This window comes from Hemibagrus wyckioides, linkage group LG24 (assembly GCF_019097595.1).
Source record: "Hemibagrus wyckioides isolate EC202008001 linkage group LG24, SWU_Hwy_1.0, whole genome shotgun sequence".
Lineage (NCBI taxonomy): Eukaryota > Metazoa > Chordata > Actinopteri > Siluriformes > Bagridae > Hemibagrus > Hemibagrus wyckioides.
Genome location: NC_080733.1, coordinates 7,172,766 through 7,194,601, shown reverse-complemented (window position 1 = coordinate 7,194,601; position 21,836 = coordinate 7,172,766). Strand labels below are relative to the sequence as shown.

Here is a 21,836-nt window from a genome sequence, read left to right as displayed (position 1 = left end):
TTGCTGCACTTAAAGCGTCACACCACTGATTTTATACATAATAATAATTTAAAAACCCTAGGTTTAATGTATTTGCATTAGGGCAGTTTGAACAAAATTCACTTTTTCAAATGTGTTATTAAGTAATTTTTGAAATGCGTGCAGATTCAATGTTTTAAAACAAAACCATTAAACAAAAAAGCTTGGCCATAGTCACTGTTGACTAAATTCCCTTGTGTCACTTGAAGAAAAAATCCTCTGAATAAATGTGTAATTTACATCATACCATCATATATTCTAATATATACACGTAGAATAGTGTTCTACTGGCCATGTAGTGCACTCTGTAGGTTATACTCTATGTACTGTGCATATAAAGTAAAAATGAAGTCATATAAAAACCAGCAGCAACAAGAAAATATTATTTTCAATAAAAATAACTATATTTGTGGTACATGTGTGATATTGCCTCCTTGTGACTTTCATTTTTTTGATGCAACACCATGTAATTTTGACTCTTTCTGTGGTAATGGAAGGTTGCTAGGGTTCCTAACCCTTAGGGGGACACTGACCCCAATAAGAACATACTGTACAAGGTCCAAACAGTTATAGTAATACTTCTGCAGCTGAATTCAAGAGAGTGTACAGTGTGTGTTTTGGTGTGTGTATGTGTGTGTGTGTGTGTGTGCGTGTAATCTCTCTGTATTTCAGGAAATATGCAATATAAGCCGTTATGGTTGGTTATACTGTATATTTGAAAGGTTATACACTAATTACTACAAAGTATTTCTCTCCAACAGACTTTCCTTCTGCAATGAAAAGAGGATGAAATGGGCTAAAATCTGCTCAAGGAGACTTAAGCTTCTGGTATTTACCAGCCTACTTACAAGAAAGGTACCAACACATGCGGTTTAGTGCTAACGTTCACTGAACACTACTTTTCTGCTTTTTCAGCTAAAACTGGAATCAGACCAGAAGCGAATAAAATTAAATTCGGTCAGTGGAAAAGCCGATCCAATGAAGAGGAAAGGACATGGCAAGGGGGGAAAAAAAATATGCTTTTGTTATGGGTAGTAGTTACTTTCACAAGACGAAGGCAGAAGTGGAGTGGTATCATTAGACAGTAAAAACGGTAGTCTTTGATAATTAGCTGTGAGGTTTGGTTAAAAATCTCAAAATGAAGACAGGACAGCTATTAACTGCTGCAGTGATACTTTGGCCAGCTGTCACATATCAAAAAATAGCTAAAAATAATAGGAATATAACTGAGCTAGATAAAACTGACTAAATATTTTATTTATTCAGCTAATGGACATGAGCTCAAATGCTTGAAGTAATTAAGAATCTAAAGCAATTCATTATTCTGTTTATCTCTCTAGACTCCATGTGGTTCAGTCTGCTCATGCACAGAAAATATTGAAGAAAGGAAATGAATGAAAGCAGTTGACAACGTACCCACACACCTTGGCAGAGGTGCGCTCCACATGCGCCGGCCCCCTCCCAGGCAAATGATCTCCGGTGCCCCCTCCAACCGGTAGCCCATGTTGCAAGAGAAAGTAAGCGTATCCCCAATATCAAAGCTGTAACCGTTACGGCGACCAAACCGTGGCACTCCTGGATCCTCACACGGCTCAAGATTGTACTCTGAGTAACATAGGCATTAAGTGATTAACATAAATAAAATATTTATGATCTATTTACAGATTTTTTTTTTCCATTATGCATGCCATGGCACTATGTACTGGTAGTCATCTATTAAAGGTACTACACTGCTTTTAAGCTTAATGCCTACATTACAATGTTTCTCCTGTCAGCTGGGAGAGTTATAAATGTGCATTTGCATAAATTGCCATTAGCAGTTAGCGAGTAAACGCAGGTGATTCCACAGAGGATCTGCAAGCAACGCTGAATAGGAACATGGCAGAAAAGCTCTGGTTTTGAGCATAAAAATAATGCCTTTTTGACTATTAAGCATATAGCAGTCCATTAATTATAATGATAAACCCCCGGTGAAGCGACCTGTACCCAGAAGCATATTAGGAGTTATGCACCAATAACAACTTCATAAAGTTTTATACAAGTCTGCAAGGACAGAGCAATGTTGTGTGAAAAGTGCTAAATAGTCAAGTCATCTCAGCCTTAGTCATAGTGTCAGACAATCGTGTACGGATCAGTCGGACCTGAGAACGTGATGTTGAAGCCCTCGTAGGAGATGGAGAAATCCGAGATGAAGCGTAGTTGGGCCTTGAAATTGCCATAGAGGCCTGCATTGATGGGCGACGGAAGCTCAGAACCTGTGAGGCGAGCAAGTGGCTGCAGGAAACTCCCGTTCTCTGTGATGAGCAGGTAGTCGTGGTGGTCCTCCAGGTGGAAGGTATTAAAGTTGAACTGAACTCCTGTTGAGGGAAAAAAACAAACCATCAAGGATATCAGATATCCAATAGTTATCCAAGAAACCAGTAATAATAATATCAGAGACGACTTATCGGATCAACCTGCACAACTTGCTAAACTTGCAGAAAAAGGCTCCGGGTGCCAAAGAAACATCTTTATCTTTATGTTGAAGGTGAGACCCTTATAAAGAGCCCCAAGGTTATTCTTTTTTGTAAGAGTGTAAGACGGAAGGAGGAGCATTTCAATTCTGCACGATTCTTCTGTGAAACATAATGACCTTCCATACTGAATACTTTATCAGCTCTGGGAAATTAAAATTCAGATAAACTTTCATTATTCAGAACTCAAAGCTTGTGCAATGATATTTTATAGAGCAGGGCATAGAGCAGAAGCTAATTCTGCATTCCCTTCAGCTCGTCCTCAGGAAGACTCGAGCAGCAGCGCTTAATAGATCTCAGGAGCTTGTTCTCCATTCATTTGCCAAATCACACATGTACTGTATGTCCACGGCATTAAACTAATCAAAAAAGCATGTTCACAGTCCAGTACAGTGAGTTAATGTGGGCTACCTGGAGGCAAACACACCCTGAAATGTGCTAGAGGGAGCATGGGTAGGCAATGGTACCATGACTGTCTTTTAGGCTTGTACACACTGGACTTGTGAGAAGTGTTTGTGAATACATTTTAAGGCTGAACTGGTTACATGAGCACCGAAGGGTTTTATGAGGAAAAGAAGATAACCGAGTTATTAAAATGGGAACATTAATCCTTTAGCTACAAACAGACAATAATATTAAATTCCAGTATTCATGACTTTTATATTTTCTTTGGATTTACTGAATTTAAATTCATTTGATTTCATAGATTCTGATTAACGGTGCAACTGTACTGATACTGGAAGCTGGTTCGGGTCCGATATCATGCTCATGTATTTATTTACCTACTCATAAATTAGCTCAGATAACAACATCCACGATCCTTAAAAATAAGAGCAAGGTGCTCAGACACAAAACTATTCTTGAATGTGGAGCAGAGAAACGTTCCCATGTGAGATCACTTGAGCTCTGTGAGTACTGAGCACTGAGATAAGCACATTTCCTTTCCTCTTGTTCTCTTGTACACTTTGCTTGAGAGCCAAGGTGCAGTTCATGGCACATTGCACTGATTTTTAATGACCATGCTTGCTGATACTGCTCTGCATGTTCAGGTTGGCCGCCCTCAGGCTCTGTATAAAGATACTGTTTAAAGGCAATTACATCTAAAACATCTAGTTCATTGCTAGCAGCATACAGTTGCAACCAACATAAACAGAGATAAATAAAATGCTCTATGACTCGGAAAAAAAACACGTATCATAATCTGTCTCAAATAAACAACCTACTTGTAACAATAATTAGTAGACTGATGGATATATGTGTCTGTTTGTGTGTGTCTGTATGGGAGTGGACTTACCTTTGCCATGGCTGACCTCCACAGTCCAGGTGCAGTTGAGAGAGCTTGGGTAAACCTCAGGGTAACCCGGGGACAAAATAGTACCACCTGGTCCTCTCACATCACCTCCACACAGTGCTGCATGGCAGAGAACACACACAATGAGCAATGCTCACTTCCAAATCCAAGCTCTGCACTAAAACTTGTAGCAATAGACACTTAAGACCTAATTGACCTGTCTGACAAACTGTCCGCTTTGGATAATGGAGGTACATGCAAAGAAAGTAAATGATGAATTAGCCAAGCAAAGACATTATTATGTAGCGCTCTCAACTCCACTGGAGAGGCTGAACCCTCTCCTGAGCACTTGTACTAGGCAATATCATCAGAGTATCAGTAATTAATGACAACGCTAACAGAGTCTTATTCTGAAGGGAAATGTTAGCAACACGTTGACCTCACTGTTCATTCTTTTTTCCCTTTATTTGTAATTACAGCACATTTCTACATTCCACTTCTTTCTTAAGCTTTTATCCTGCTTTTTTTTATCACACTTTTACTAATTCCTTAAACATTTAGGATCTGTTTGAGGGCATAGATTTCATTTTCCCAAATGTTAAAGCTACATTTCTTAGAGTTTCTGTAGTTACTGAATAATATGGTTAAAATTGAATATCTAAATAATGAATTCTATACCAAAATCAGCGTCTCTACATTAAAAGAAATCATTTATTGTGACAATGTGACAGTGCTGTCTCCACAACAAGCTTGTTTTTTTTTTTTTGGTTTCCCATTGTTTTCTGGAGAGTTTACGCAATAGGCTAAAGCAGGTAAAAGAACATTTCTAAAGAAATCTCCTGAATGACTTAAACTGGTGAGCAAATCAGCTTCTATCAGCAGCAGCAGCCATCATGGTAAATAGCCTCTTCACTGACTGCCTAATGGCCTCCCATTGAATTGCATGGTCTTAATTTGGTCCCCTCAGAATAGCGAACATAACGTAATTGGAAAAAGAAAAGACAGGCTAGCAAAAGAGCTCTGACACGTGCAACCTTTTTCATCAGGCTACAATTTACCTTGAGGTGTCAATACGTGTGCAGGTGCACTCCATTGTGACAAATGCAGCCTGTTGCCTGTCGTAGTCAACGCCCTATTTTTCCAGAATTGCTTTGTCACTGAACTCATTTAAAGCGATTAGGGAACCCACTTCGTTTTGCTTTTAGTACTAAGCTGATAGACAACAGCTGGATACCTACCATCACAAGTGGGTAGAGGGTGACTCCACCAGTGATTCTTCTCACAGACCAGGGGCTCCTCGTGGCTGAGTCGGTAGCCTGAGTCACAGCCAAAAGAAACCGTGGAGCCGATGGAGAAGTCCTGGCCATAACGCAAACCGTTGACAGGAATCCCAGGATCCAGGCAGGAGTAGGCATCCACTGTCACACCTACATGGAGAGACCAAGAGATACTCAAACTCCTATCACTGGTGCGTTTTATGTATTTATGGAATTTATTTATTTATTTCCAGAAAACCAATGTTGGCTCTAAACTCAGGAAGCAAGCCAACATAGTATGGATGAAAGTAAGCGCAGCATACTACAAGCTGTTGGCAGTTTCATAGCAAATAACACTTTTGAGAGGGATTTGTGCTTCAACTACAGTCTGGAATAAGGAGCTAATCCAGTTTGATGGTCAGACTTGTACACAAAACAAATCTGCTTTCCCTCACAGTTACAAGTTGAACAACCCTTAAAGTGTTTAGCAGTATATGGTTATGTCTAATAAAATTATCTGCTTATGAGTGTTTCCAAGCAATGATTAAAAATTCATTAAGACTTCTCTTTCAGGTTTACTAATTATATTATTTAGAAACATAAAAGATCATAGAAACCACATTCAAGCAACAGAGTTGTAGAACCAAATTATTTTAAACCCATGTTATAAATCTGGCAGCATTCTTACTCTCATAGAGGATCTTGAAGCCGCTGTTGGAGCGGCTGTTGTCGGTGGTAAAGAGCATGTAGAGGTGGTTGCTGCTGCTGAACAGAAACTGAGGCACCTGTGTGCCATTGAATGAACTGATCAGTGGAGACAGAAGATTAGGCCCATCGTGGATCTCCAGGAAATCACAATTCAGCTCGGTTTGAAACCTGGGAAGTAAAATTTCAGCACACAAACTTAGTAAAGCGGTGAGTTTGACAAGTTTCACATTTTTGAATAAGTGTATACAAAGGTACTTTTCAAAAGTGATCTTGATGGAGCGCCCTGGCTCAGCTTCTATGACCCATTCACAGCTGAGAGAGTCTTTGTAATAGCCTGGCCACCCAGGAGACAAGATGACTCCACTCGGGGCAGAGAAGTGACCGCCACAAGGAGCTGTGGAAAGAGAAGACAGTGCATTAATAAACAGAAAGGTTAGACGGAAGTCTGAAAAACCTCTTGTTTTTTTTATAGCCTATTTGTTCAGGGCTTATAGTGGTGTACTCTCCGGCATCTACCGCCTGACTATTGTGTTAAATTAGCTTTCATATGAAAAACACACACAGAAGTTGCATGTCATCTTTCAAAAGTAATAAGTCATTTGTCTGCATATGGAATGTGAGTTTTCTCTGTATTATTGGTGCGGAGCTCTCAATAACTGAACACACAAGTCACCCCGGGATGTGTTTACAGCCTGCTGTCGTAATGTGGCCAGGACATCGCAAACCAAATACCATGAAAAAATCATGTTCCAACAAAGCAACAATAAAAAAACAGCTGACAGTTAGAAACAGAGGTTATATCATAGATTATTTATTTTGTTTAGTCATATGAAACATTTAAACCAAGGTCTGTTTTGGTACGTCTGTCCTTTTATATCCTTTTAATGAGCAGCCAGTCGTGTGAATAAGTCATTTAATGAACTTATTTTGCCTTCTGAACAAAGTGGTTAAATGCATTTAACTAGATAACCAGCTTGCAACATGTTACTACATTAGATTAGCGACCAATTTTTAGCCAATTCAATTAGATTTCTGGGCAACTAAAGCATGTAACTGGGTACTTATGCCTACCTGGTGGGCTAGCTAATGAATTTATAATTTGGGCACCATTGCAAGTAGAAATGATGTACACATTTAAATTAGGTAAACCCCCAAAGTTGGGGATATACAGTACAGAAAAGGTATTGTGATTTCTCTGTGTCTATTTTTTAAGAGGGACTGGAGATGAAGCTTAAAACGCTGTATAAGCAGTAGCACCAAAACTAATTGTTGCCATATTCATTCATATTGAAGCTCAGAATGAGCGACTGACTGAAATTTTAAGTGTGGTCTGCTCTGCTTCTTATATTCTGGTCTGGTTTCTTACATGCCACATCCTCCCACTCTTTAGTCTGTCCACACTCACATCCTCTGCATAGGTAAGAGGGGATACTGTAGTAATTGCCCTTCACACCTGCTGCCTCTCGACTGGAGCCGGTAAAATTACCTTCACACTTCGGGATAGGTCCGCTCCACATCACCTTGCCACTGCTCAGCTCACAGGTCACAGTTTCTGCTCCCTGTGTCTTAATGAAGCCATCCTCACAGATGATGGAGATTGAGCTGCCGAGCTGAAAGCTGTCTCCAAATCTCCGGGCGTTTAGAGGAATTCCAGGGTCCGGACACTCATTATGGCCAAATGCTATTTAGAGAGGAAAATAAACAACAATGGCCAATAAGGCCCAGAAAACACTTTTCAGAACACTTCCACACCATAACAAGACTGGCATAAACACATCATAAAAATGTCACAGCGGATATAATACACAGACATGAGATGTTATGTTCAGTGGTAATTACTCTATAATGTTTGATGCGTTGGCATTTTTTTTATGCGATCTAGTTAGCATATGTTTTATTTTATGTTTCATAATAGATGATTTTTTTCTATGCATGGTAGCCTACAAATAATTGCTTTCTATATAAATCTGTAGTGCAAGTAAAAAGTGAAGCCTGAATACAATATTATCCCAAAGTGTTATTGATTTTCCCAAGGAATATGGCACATCTCAAAGATGTTAAGTCTTATAAATGTTGTTACTGCTTGAATACTCATTATCTCTCTTCTGCATGTGGAGTTATTAGGAATTAAGAAGGTATGGAGATAAAAAAAAAAGTATGAGTGTCGCCACACAAGTGTGTCTGACCTCCTCAGCGTAAGAAGACTGAAGCTGCACTGAACAAGCTATTTCTCGACTAAGGGTATTTCTTATTAATCTACTCGGAGCTATTGACCACATGTGTTTCTTTTTATCATTTCCATTTTAGAACTTTGTGAAGCAGAAACCGAAGCCTGAGGCAGATGGCTTGGAAGTCGAGCACTCAAACAGTTTGTCTGACTGAATGATGGATGTTTAGTGACAGGAAAAGCCTGAAAGAAGGACACCATGTTTGTCAGAACGAATACAGATTTAACAGCGCTCCATCACATTTCTGACAGTTCTTTACAGACAACACAGAGGAAAGTGTCAGTCCATTATAGAGGTTATGTCCTACACCACATCCTAATGAGAGCAGCCTAATAATATGCTTTGTGGGGAAAAAAAAGCAAAACTTTGTCCTCATTTGTGGAAGAAGGATGTTTCATTTTTCCTCAGTTGAATGTAAATAAGGTGACTTTCTGTAGACGTTTCTAGATTTCACAAAAACATATGTTCCTGATATACCAGAATTTCATCAGAAAATGGCTGAAAATAACACTTTCATATTATGTTTGAAAGAATAAAAACTGGAAAGGTTACCCTGTTTTCCCCAAAGAACATAATGGGCAATATTCAGACTACGTATATATAGTTTTCTTTTTTCCCCATTTTATTTTAGATTTATATTCAGTTACTGTCAAATATGTTTAGTGAAGTTCTTTGGAAATGATAAAAGTTACTTTTCAATTTGACATAGTTTTTTAACCCAGCATTAATATTTAAACATTAATCATTTCTTGCTTTTATTAAAAGGAAAAATGTATTGGATTTTTGATATAACATTCCTTATATAGTATTTATATATATATTTATTCTAGATTACTTTAATAACCTCTATAAGGTATATGCAAATATCTTTGGTCATACCACCAACTGTATCTAGATATTATGCACAAATAATTCAACCCATAGTTCACTGTAAAATACAATGAATGAGATACACACTGCTGTAGGTGATGTTAAAGCCTCGTCCAGACATGGAGTGGTCAGCCTGGAACTCCAGACGGAGGATGTTGCTGTTGCTGGTGAGGTAGGAAGGAACCTCGGCTCCAGTGAAGCGGCCCAGGACAGCGGAGTCCAGCAGCTCACCGTCCTTCACTGTCAGGATGTCGTAAGGAGCCTCCAGATCAAAGTCATTGAAGGCCAAGTGGATGCGGCTGCCTGGCTCTGACAGAATCAGCCACACACAGTTCAGGTTGTTCCCATAGCCTTCTGGGTAATCAGGAGAAAGTACTGTGCCCATAGGAGCAGTAAAGTTGGAGAGACAGGGAACTGGAAGAAGAGAACAGAACAGAAAAGAAAAGAAGAGAATAGACTAGAATAGAGAAGAACAGAATCAAACCAACTACAATAGAATAGAATTTAAGTGGTAGAATCAGGCAGAGTACAAGAGAGTGAACTAGAATTAGAACAGATCAGTCGACCATGCTAGAGAAGACGAGAATAGAACTTTATAGAAATGACTCAAACAGACTAAACCTGACTAGAATAGAACTGACTGAAGTCAAATAGAGTGCACTACTCTAGGATTAACTAGAAAAGAATAGAACAAAATGCAGAAAACAAGAACAGAATAGAATAGATTAGAATAAAAAAGAACAGAACAGAATAGAATATGATTACAGAATAACAGAACAGTTTAGACTAAACTAGACCCCAAAAAGACTAAACCTGACTAGAATAGAATAGAATAGAATAGAACAATATAAAATAGAAAAGATTTAAATTAATTTGAGCAGTAGAGAACAGACAAGGATTACAACAATTCTAGAACAGACTAGCATAGACTAGAATAGACTATACTAGAATTGAATAGAATAGTTAAAAATAAAATAAAATAAATAAATAAAGTCTCTTCTCAAAATACATACTCCCTGAAATACACACTAAAACATTAGCAGTATGTTGCTTTGATTTATCACAGTTGAAAAAGTGCAACAATAAGCAAAATCTTCATGAAGTGTGTGTGTGTGTGTGTGTGTGTGTGTGTGTGTATGTGTGTGTGTGAGTGAGTGAGTGTGAGAAAATAATTTCGAAATTTAACAATCAAAAGCATAAGCTCACCTACTGCAGGCTCTAGGTTCCAGACTCTATGTGAAATATTAATGTTGCATATGCCATAGATGGGCAATGGGTTATAAATAGGCCAGATCTATTCACTACTCCAATTAGATATGGAAGGAATTTAGCCTGTGGACAGTTAAAATCTACCAAAGTACAGAAATTTCACTGCAGACAGTTCCTGCTAAAATTAGACTTTTAAGTACTGAAGAAGCTAATCAGCTTTTCTTGTTTTTTCAAAGACATCAGGTCTCCCTTGTGTAGTCTAAAAAAGAAATTTGTCAGGTACTATGGGGGTTTCACTTTAATGGAGTGATCTAGCTCATTTTATTATCTAAAGCCGTTACTCACAGATGCAGATGGGGACGTTGGCGGACCACTGGTTGTTGTTCTGGCAGGAAATGGTCTTCTCTCCAATCAGTTCAAAGCCGAACTGACACTCAAAGCGCAGTACATCTCCATTAGAGAAACCATCTCCTTCCCTCATCCCGTAGAGAGGTGTGCCAGGGTCGCCACAGCTCTCCTTGTCAATTTCTATAGACAATGAATAAATCATCCATCTCCAATTCAATTCTATTGTATTTGTGGAGCACTTTTAACTATAGATATTGTCACGAGGCAGTCACTTAAGTGTACTCAAACTGAAGGAAAGTCAAACAATCAATTCAGATGTGTATATTACACATATCTACACTGTCAGTGCATCATATTAAAAGAATCTTACACATATTAGATTTTGTCTGTTTTAGTTTTCATACTAGAATTATTTATTGAACCTTTTCATCAACAAGGTCAACATAACTGATTTCATGCGAAAAGATCCCACCAGTAAAACTGGCTAGAAATTAACCAGAATTATAGACTGTATTTTCATATACAACCAAATAAACAATAACAGTTTTTTTTTCCATTCATTTAAACATTCATTTATATATCAGAGTGTTTTGGCACATTGATAACCTTTAGGATCTGCATATATATATATATAATATAAAAAAATTATTATAATTTAAAAAGAAGGAAAAAAGCAGGTATATTTTATCACAGTTGCCAACCAAGCCATTTTCTGTACTGTTTCCCCATCTTGAGGCTCAACTCAAGGAAGTTGAGGAAAAGTCAACTACTAGACCTCAGACATGCTTCATCATAATCCCTTTGCAAATCAAATCACAAAACATATTTTTATTCCAGAGCCTCTGGGAATAGTGAAGTACATATTGTACTATATGTGTGACTTGTGTGTACATGTATTGTATTTGTGCATGTCATTGTCTAAAGCAGTTAATGGATGTGGACATGTGGACTTTTTTAGTACTTTGCTCGACAGACATTGTTTTAAATGTGCTTTATACATAAAACATACTTACTTACAGTTGTATGCAAAAGTTTTGGGACCCAAACCAAATTCTCTTTAAAACTTGTGTTCACCCTAAACACACTAACCATCAGGTAACCATCGGACTGAGGATCTGAAAAGCAATCTGAAAGATGCCTACAAAATAGAGAAAGGCTGAAAAGGAATTGCCAATTATTAAGAATGGGGTAGGTCTAATATGCTTCAAGCCAGTGGCACAAGAAACATTGCACAGGTAGATTGGAGAACCAAGTCTGGTAAATATCAGTAAGTTCTGGAAACAAATGTGACACAGTCAGTCAAGACACTGAAGCTGAAGAGACTGGCATCTTCGGGTGGTTCTACAATGAGGATTCTACAATGATCCAAAACCGCAAAACCCATCATGAATTATGTAAAGAAATGCAAGCTGAAGTTTTTGGAATGACTCTGACTCTAACTTTATTGAAAAGTTTGCTGGTAGATCTTAAAAACAGAAAGATTTCTAGCTGGTTATAAGCTTATAAACTGCCAACTAAGAAATGACTTAGTATGGTGTCCAAACTTTTGCACATGCCACAGTTATTATTTTTTTGCATCATATATAAATATGCATTCATTTTTGCAGAAAGTTTTTTTTTTTTTTTTTTTTAAGTAATCTGTTTATTTCTTTTCACTTTAAAAATCAACAAGACTTTTAGCAAGAGTTTAGCTAGTGGTGCGCAAAATTTTGCATACAACTGTACTAACTATCTAAATAAGCCTGACTCCATCAACTATTAGGGATGGAGAGTACTTGGCCACTATGGAGTCATTTAGACAAAACAGGCATCTGACGGACATCCTGCAGGAGCCTGACCTCATCATCAACATACTTTGACGGTACCCCACATTGCACAGAGCCCACTTGCTAATGGAGAGGGCAATTTCTGCAGACCCCCAGCTGTGAACCCCATTGTGCTCTTCATGCATAAATGACGAGGTGAGGAGGACAAAAGCATAATTCCAGTAAATTATATTTGGGGTAAAATTAATGCCGGGGCTCATCTCTATAGAAGTCTTTGGCCAGTTGTGATGTATGGCATTAATTTCCTGTGTGACACTCTTTATGAGTGCCACAATGCCCTGCTCTCTGCTTCAGTCTGAAGGCAGGGCTGAAGAAGGTTAGGCCATATTTACTGCTTTGTGCTTTACAACTGTAGCAACATGTAGAACAAATTGTCTGCAGGAAACCACAGTGTCAGATAACGCTATTCTTAAGTGAATGGTGGACTGGGGATGAGTCAGCTGGGAATCTATAAAGCTATACGTACTACTCAACATGACGAACATTCTATGAGTAGCTGCCTCAAGACTAGCTGGATAAATCTGTGTACACATCACCATCCAACAGGGATCATATATAGGAATATATACACGTAGCCTGTAAAGGTTATGGTGTGGGAAGTCAGTTTTTATTGCTGTAATTACCATATAATTATACCATCCGTGAATTCTACCTGAACTGTTGTTGAGCTCATTAAATCATGCTTCACATAAACGTCAGGAAACAAGGTTTAATTTCATAACATTCTTTAAAATATAAACAAGAGATACACCTAGGTCTTCGGCGTCATGGACGACGGCTCATTTCAATTATTTTTTCCTTCATGCATCTCTTATCCCAAAGTCAATTATTGTTGCTGATTTGTGCCCAAACATCTTTCCGCAAGCCAATCAAAGGTGAGGCTGTAGAAATAGTGTTTACACAACCAAATACGCTGGGCAATAATCCTTCATCTGTTCAACCACTTCATTCTAAATGAGCTTATAAAACCAGGTCAGTTTATGCAAAAGTTTCTGGAATAGCAGTTTGGAATAATAACCGAGATAAAGTATGAAGAAAATAATATTAAAATGCTTGTCCTTTAATGGCATTCTTTAATTAGACTTTTGATTACTGCTTCCTACAAAACACAGCTGGTGAGGAAGTATAAGACCACTCTGTGTGGAATAATGAACAACTGCATAGTTCTTACTCTAATTCGTTAAAGGATCTTCAGCGTGTCATGCAGCTTTGTGTTAAAGTCTTAGAGGCTGTAAACAAGCCAGTGAATATGTTCCATTTGTAAAACATTTTTAAAAAATGACAAGTTATGATATCCGTAATACGAGGAGGGAAACACAGGAAATTAATATTAGGAGTAAACACAACAATGTCACATTCCGAATTCAAGTCAAACCGCGAGCGAGAAGTTAAACAATGCATACCAATGACTGGTATAGGGTCTGTATTATAATCAGTGAGAATTAGGGCAGAACACATACACGTTTGTCTTAATATTACTGTGGACACCTTCCAATGACAGGGTTATTAATGTAGAGTAGTTTAATCTTATACCTGAATGTAACCATAATCATAAACGTAGTAACTAAAAGAAAATCTCTTCATGGGGACCAGCTAATTGTCCTTCAAGGTTAAAGGTGTCATATATTCCTAAATATCCTTTCCTCCCCTCCCGAACCTGTCCCCTCCACAAGGTCAGGCTATAAACCTTTTAGAAAATAAATCAATTTAGTAATACATAAAATTATAAATAACACTAAGCAAAAATGATAAAAAACACTAAGCTACAAAACTATAGAGCAAAAGTTTAAACATTATCATGAGGAAAAACAGCATCCCACACTTAGTAACAACACTAAAATAGCCACTAATGCACACAATGTGGGAATTGACCACGCTTTCTGATGCTCTGTAGTAACACAAAGGAATGAACTGTAAGCATCTTTACTAGAGATGGCGCAGGACTACTTTTTCTTTTCCGATGCTGGCGCTGAAACCTTGAGTTTCTGCCAATACTGACAGCCAGTCAGATACTTATCCTAACAAAAGAAAATCCAGGCCAATCACTACATGTAAACTTTTCCAGTTCAAAAATACATCTCTGTTCCAAATCTAATTCCAAATGCATTTCCAATTACAGGACATGATAACTGCTAAGTTTTGTTTGATATCTGATCCAGGTTTTTTTGCTAGTATTGGCCAAATATCCATAATGGATACTGGATCAGTGCCATCGCTACTCTTTACAGTCATCATATGCAAAAAAAAAAAAAAGAGAAGAAAAGTTCTTTAATTACCTTAGAAGTCAGCTCAGAGAGGAATATAAATATAGCATGTAATATCGATACAACTCAGTATGAGACTCAGTATAAATATGTAATAGTACATCTCCTGAAATGAATGTGAAGTTAGTGTGAAGTCAGACTAAGGCAATTAAGTTGGTGGACCTGGGGAAAAAATAAGTGATGCAATATTTGGAAGTGACCTTGAAAAAAGAATATTCACATTTTATAATTTATATTTATAAAGAACTTATAAAATATAAGCTGTCTTTAATAAAATAACCTATTTGCACCTATTATAAACTTGATTTTGAATGTCTTTCTTTTATCCTCTTTATCATTGCTCACAAGTCTAAGGGGTTTTGAGTCTGCATTTATTTACATGGAACACCTACACACATTCTTACTTTTAACTGAAAGGAGGCGAACATATGCCAGAAAAAAAAAAAAAAAAACCCATACACTAACAACTCAGCACGACTGTAACCTCCCACAGGAATATTGACTCATATGTTGCTCTCTTAGCATAAACAACAAATATTAGATGTGATGGAAGACAGACAGCGAGCAGCTTGGCTAAATTCAGAAAAAAAAAAACCCCAAGATCTAGCTGAACAAATTCAAGTGCGTACAAAGAAATACGGCTTCCCTGAAAAACTTTTCCATGGAGTGCAGTTCCTTAGGCTGGCATGTAAAACAGTTTCTAGAGACTTCTAAAAGATCTGATTGGAATTTAGATCCGAATACCAGAACAAATATCTAGGAAATAAATTGTAATTCACTCGTCTGGTCCTTCATCATTGCTTCCTGAGTTTAAGCTCTAAAGGATTCTCCTAACTCTGCTTCTTTCCTCTTTCTCTCTCTCTCTCTCTCTCTCTCTCTCTGTGCATGTGTGTTTCTCTCTCTCATTACCCCAGATGGCATGCTGTTTATCACGCTGACATTAATTTATTACTAAACCTTGAGGCAGTGGAGATAATCAAAGATATGGGCTATGTAGGGACTCCTGCTTCTTTCGGGTGCATATTGCACATGGTAACTGAAAGGAAGACTCCTTCTCGTTCTTGTAGCTATAGTTTTGACACAAACCAGTACCATGACAAGTAGACTGCTTGATTTTGCTCTACCCTCTATGTTGAACATCTATCAAACACTGCGGTGGAAACACAAAGCGAATGACCTTTGACAATAAGTCTGAACTCACCTGTCAGCGGACACAGAAATATTTCTACTCCTTTCAGCTTGGGTCGATTGAAAGCAGAAGAAAGAGTGAATCACGTTTTTGACAGGAGCGTTCAATTAAACGTTGTCTGCTATTGTTTGTAGCGCCTTTTCATTTCTTTCTTCTTCTGTCTTTCACAAGGTCTGGGTTGCTTCCTTCATATTTGTTTGCTAGTCTAAATCTGAATTTGTTCACTGAAGTCACAATGGAATAACACAAAGGGCAAAAAATGTGTTGGGTTTCCCCTTGAAAGCTGACATTTGAAATGTTTAAAAAATGTAGCAAGCCAAAAATAAATGCTGCTTCCATTCAGCACTGTAAAAACTCACAGTAAATGAATAGTATTTAATTTATAGGAAAATACTATTTTTTACATGATAATATTGATATCAAGATAATATTATTATACTGTAAATGATTAGCACAGTGCATTTGTTTGTTGCGATTCTATGAAAATTAATGGATTGTTTTGTTGTACCTTTTATATTTCTGACTATTTCAGGTGAACACAAACCCTCTTTTAGTTTGAGTTTATATGGTAATAGAAACTTTTGTGTGATAACGCACTCGTCTTTAGTGCAAGTTACTTTCAAAGGGAAGCTAGCTGAGGGAAATGTGAAGGCTCAGTATTTAAGGCTTTAGGCCACAGATCAGGAGGTCGTGAAATTCAATCTCAGCACCATCAAGCTTCCAAGGCTGGGTCCTTGAGCAGGAGCTTTAACCTTCAACTACTCAGTTGTATCCTGCCTCAATTGTAAGCTGCTTTAGATAAAAGGGTCTGCTGAATAAGCAATTGTAGAAGAAGCATACAGTGATATACTGTAAAAAGTACAGTGACTAACTGCTGGTAGCGAGGCGATATTATTTCCTACTAAAATCATATATCTCTTTCACCTTTGTAGTTAATCTTGAAACCGATGGAACCGACGCTTTCATCAGACTGAAGATGAAGCCACATCTGATGGGTCATACTGACGATGAGGTCTGGAACGAAGCTCCCAGTCAGCCTGAAAGAACACATGAGTGTGATTCAGATGTAGTATATGAGCATTACAGTACAATTACATGCACTTCACAATTAATCATATCTCCAAATTTCACTTGTATTACATGGTAGTCAATCAAAAGTGGTTCAAATATGGCACCAATACATAAGGTATAATATACTGATTTCAGAATATAGGGCGATGTCATTAACATGTCAACAATAGAGGACAAATTCTTGAGAGAATCAACCTAAAGTGAATGAGAGTTAATGCTAATTAACTACAGAATTTATATATATTATATAAATAAATATGAAGAAATAGTTACGAATGATCACATCATGTATGTGTAGTTTCATGTATCATTGTCAAGTAACATTGTACAATACAATTTTATAGCGTGATCAGAAACTAATATATTTTAGGTATTGGGTCTGGACTCAGTGAAGAAAATGTAAATATACTCATGATCTTTAAATTGTGCATTACAGAATTGTGAGGAAATCTCAGTCTACTGATGCAGTATACAAAGACTCAGTTAACTCCCATATTGCATTTTCACAATTACTTCCCTAATTTACATAAAACCCTTTAAAACAATGCTTTGAATCAAATGAAACAAACTAAGTAGTGAGTAAATCTTTTATAATAACTGGGTAATAGCTATACGTTAGATATAATATAAAACCATACTGCAAATTGCAGTCAGTTTGTAAGACTGAGACACTCACACTTGCAGGATGGTCCGGGGGTCTCCAACTTCTCCTCCATCTCCAATAGTCAGTGTGTCATAACCGAGCTCCAGGTCAAACTCCTCAAAGTTAATCTGAATCACCTGTTAGAAAGGACATAAAGCTTAGCAATGAGTGAAATGACCTGACATAGTTCATGTGCAAAAATAAACTGTGTAATATGACTTAAAATAGTCATTTTTATAACACTTTATACTGTGTACTTTCGCCAACTAGCCCATAATCTGCCATGTGACTGTCCTGAACCAGCCTGTCAACTAATGCCAACATATTATAGCTAGTGATATTTAATAAATATTCTACAGACACTCTATTTAGATGGCATTTAATGTCTTGTAGGGTACTTAATGTTTAGGAGATAATCTACAGCGTAGATGAATATATTATTGGAAATGAACAGATAAAGTGCACCATAAAGATACAAAAATTAAGCGAATATTTGCAACTAAACAGTCCTGTCTAGACGTTTTTTTTACTTTTATTTGAGTGCTTAGAAGATGAAGCGTACAGGAGAAAGCAAGGCCATACTGCACATACAGTCTGCATCAAATGATACAACATTTTCGAGCACTAGGCATAGCCAGATACAGATAAAGATTTAGATAATGACATTACTATAGACTACTACTACAGACGACAAACATTTGCCGTTTGTCTTTACTTTATTTGAATAGTTGTTTGCATTCATCAATCAATAAACTATGAAATATAGTTTCAGAGTTTACAATGTTACACTGAGACTGATACAATGATACGCTATATTGGCAAATGTTTTGGGACACACCTCAAAATCATTGAATTCAGGTGTTGTTTATCAAGGGTTTGGGCTTGGCCCCTTAGTTCCAGTGAAAGGAACTCTTCAGCATACCAAGACATTTTGGACTTTTCGTGCTACCAACTTTGTGGGAACAGTTTGGGGATGACTAGTATATATGAATAGTTTGACCCTTCCTGTTTCAACATGAATGCACAGCAGTGCACAAAGCAAGGCCCATAAAGACATGTCCTGTCCTCAACCCTATAGAACACCTTCGGGATGAATTAGAGCGGAGACTGTGAGCCAGGCCTTCTCAAACAACATCACTGCCTGATGGTCAAAAATTCCCATAAATACACTCCTAAACCTTGTGGAAAGCCTTCCCAGAAGATTTGAAGCTGTTATAGTTGCAAAGGGTGGGCCAACTCCATATAACATTCATGTGCATGTAAAGACAGACGTCCCAGAGTTGGCCTGGCTCACAGTCTCTGCTCTAATTCATCCCAAAGGTGTTCTTTCAGGTTGAGGTCAGGACTCTATGCAGTCCAGTCAAGTTCCTCCACACCAAACTCGCTCACCCATCTTTATAGGCCTTGCATTGTGCACTGGTGTATAGTCATGTTGGAACAGGAAGGGGACATGAAATTGTCCAAAATGTCTTGGGATGCTGAAGCATTAAAAGTTCTTTCACTGGAACTAAAGGGCCAAGCCAAACCCCTGAAAAACTACACCTGAATTCAATTATTTGGAGGGGTGTCCCAAAACTTTCAGATATTTATTGTGTACATTTTATTATCTATTATTTAAAGGTAGTTGATAGGCTGGTTCATGACAGTGTATAGAAAGTACAAGTCTAATGCAGACTAAGGAAGTAAAATGCTGTTTCTAGAATAAATATTTTGATCCTGAAAGATGACACATGATTTAATTTAAAGGAAAACATGTAATCCTAGCAGTACATAAAAAACGTTGTGAACCCAACTTGGTTCCATTAAAGGAGTTTCTGTTATGAAAGAATTTTCATTTTTCTGGGGATGTGTTTGGTTATTTAGCTAACATAACATTTCACTAACAGACAATCCACACATGCAGTATTTTTTCAACAGCCAAATCACCGACTTGCTCTTACAAAAGGCAATATTAATTATGTTGCTGACCTGGTCACATATAAAACCTTTTTTTTATAATCACATCTAGAACTATTGACAAAAAATACAGGGGTTCAAAAATGAAACAAACACCTGTGGTTTTAGACCATAATAATTTATGTGTTATAGGCTATTCTTTTGCAGCCAAAACAGCATCAGCTCTTCCTTCAATACAAGTCCTCCACAGTGGCCAGAGGGATTTTGAGACATTCCTCATGCAGGACAGTTGCCAGGTCACTACATGATGTTGGTGGAGGAAAATGTTTCCCGACTCACTTCTTTAAAAAAAAAACACCAAAAAATCGCTAAATGACATTCAGACCTGGTGACTGTGCAGGCCATGGGAAACACTGAACTCTTTCACATCTCGTCCTGTGTGTTTTGGTGCATTATCATCCTGATACATGGCACATGGCTCCTTCAGTGTACAATATTTGAACCATAGGATGCATATACTCCTCCAGAATGGTTTGGTAATCCTTGTCAGTGACTAGGATTAGGGAATGCCATGATATTGTAGTCCAAACCATTACTGATTCACCATTGTACTTCACTCTGGGCACACAACAGTCCAGATGGTAAACTTTTTTGGGACTTTCAACACCATAACTTTCCCAGATGTGGGAAAGACAGTGAAGATGGACAATAAATGTTCCACATTGTCCACAGCCCAAGATTTTCAAGATTGAAATCTTTGCACCACTGAAACCGACGTTTGGCAGTAGCAGCCTGACCTTGAATATTGACCCTGGAACTCCTGACAAACAGTTCAGGTGAAAACAGAAGAGTCAAAACATTTACTTTTGCACTGAGTTGAGTAGCTGTGGTTTTATCTCTCTTTTTTTTTTTATATATATATATATATATATATATATATATATATATATATATATATATATATATATATATATATATATATATATTCTGGGTTTGTACCCCAAAATCCCTTCAGACAGCTTCCTCTTGTCTCAAAAGTTACTCCTGCTACATGTGCTTTGTCCTTCCAAGATTACCCTTGATACCATGGCTCCCGATACACCACAAAAACTTGCTATCCTGGTCACAGATGCGCTAGCAAGATGTGCACCAACAATTTTTTATGTGCACCTGTGGTATTGCTCTGCTAACTTAACCTTCACACTCTGCTCTTACTTATGGAATGTGAAATCAGTAAAGATTGGCCACCAGGCCACACATATACTGTACAGGCATGTAACCTCCAACACTATACTGGCCAGTGTTTTAGTTTCATTGTCTAACCCCTGTATGCTTCTGTTTTTTTATGACCTTGGAACTACACACAAAGTTTAAAACTGTAAACTTTTCAAATTATTCCTTCCTTGACAGGCAACATAGCTCTAGTGTAAGGGGCACTGCAAAGGGTGTCCACTACCAATTCAGTAAGGTAATACAATTATTCTTATTGAGTGCATATCATCAAAAGATGCGCAGATATAGCATTCAGACATTCTCTTGCTAGTATTTCACATATGATGCCATCTCATTTACATCTCAATATTGCTATAAAGTAAGAAAAGTAATAGAATGAGTATAATAAACCTGCATATCATGTGTAAAAGCAATCGAGTCACTATAATATGGACTGCACCAGCTCAGATCTGGAGCCCATTTCAGAAAAGTTCTCTCTTTGTACTTAATGGCTCTGCAAAGATATTTTACTGTTTATGTGCTATGCACTGCCCCAGGACAGTGTAAGAATATTCCACATGCTTTTCTGTTTGCCTCTGATCAAGAACTCCTTTATGTGCTAAAAACAAGACCAGACATTTGCACCAGCACTAAGTGCCATAATACATTATGCAACAAATATGTCTAAAAGTAATTACTTATAAAAGAGCTATACAACCTCATGTACAGTATATTGAGGACTTTGCTAATGTAGAAGGTTAGTACATGTCTACATTATTTTATTTGATGAATCACAGTTAGAATGGCAGCGTTACTGAGGACATGACCTACTTCATCAGGTAAATGACTCAACTGAAGGACAGTTTAATGTATATAAATCTAACACCAGCCTTTTCTTTTTTCTTTTATCCTACTCTTAACTGTGAAGAGTACTTATCTGTGATTAGCATACAAGAACACGGTTTTCCAGTTGAGTTTCATACAGCTTGAACATTCAGCAAGGCACTCAAAGTAAAAGTAGGCTTCTTGTTGTCATCATTGACCCAACAAGGTGCCTTATCCGTGCAGAAACATGAAACATGCATATACTGCCCCAGGGCATCCAAATTCTCATTTTCTTCAGTTTAGGCTTGCCAAATGGGATCAATAATATCACTCCATTCCCTGGACCACCTGCTGAACACAATCCTAATAGACAGCAAAGGTAGGCTCAGGACTGTATATAGAACGTACTTGGACAACAGTAAAAGAAACCACGAAAGAGAAAACGAAGAAAATTCTACTGATTTGGCTG

At 37.6% G+C, this 21,836-nt stretch overlaps 1 protein-coding gene across 5 annotated transcripts in view; it reads right to left on the bottom strand.

Annotated features, from left to right (window-relative positions):
* csmd3b (CUB and Sushi multiple domains 3b) overlaps positions 1 to 21,836 on the bottom strand; it is a 414,649-nt gene that overhangs the window by 142,882 nt on the left and 249,931 nt on the right. For all 5 annotated transcript variants that reach the window (XM_058378182.1, XM_058378183.1, XM_058378184.1 and 2 more), the window contains 11 exons: positions 17,468 to 17,571; positions 16,645 to 16,757; positions 10,439 to 10,621; positions 8,972 to 9,298; positions 7,273 to 7,467; positions 6,042 to 6,180; positions 5,767 to 5,954; positions 5,061 to 5,249; positions 3,826 to 3,942; positions 2,160 to 2,375; positions 1,435 to 1,623 (listed from right to left, as the gene is read on the bottom strand). In XM_058378182.1, the coding sequence (XP_058234165.1) occupies positions 1,435 to 1,623; positions 2,160 to 2,375; positions 3,826 to 3,942; positions 5,061 to 5,249; positions 5,767 to 5,954; positions 6,042 to 6,180; positions 7,273 to 7,467; positions 8,972 to 9,298; positions 10,439 to 10,621; positions 16,645 to 16,757; positions 17,468 to 17,571 (1,960 nt within the window). The remainder of the gene's footprint in view (positions 1 to 1,434; positions 1,624 to 2,159; positions 2,376 to 3,825; positions 3,943 to 5,060; positions 5,250 to 5,766; positions 5,955 to 6,041; positions 6,181 to 7,272; positions 7,468 to 8,971; positions 9,299 to 10,438; positions 10,622 to 16,644; positions 16,758 to 17,467; positions 17,572 to 21,836) is intronic.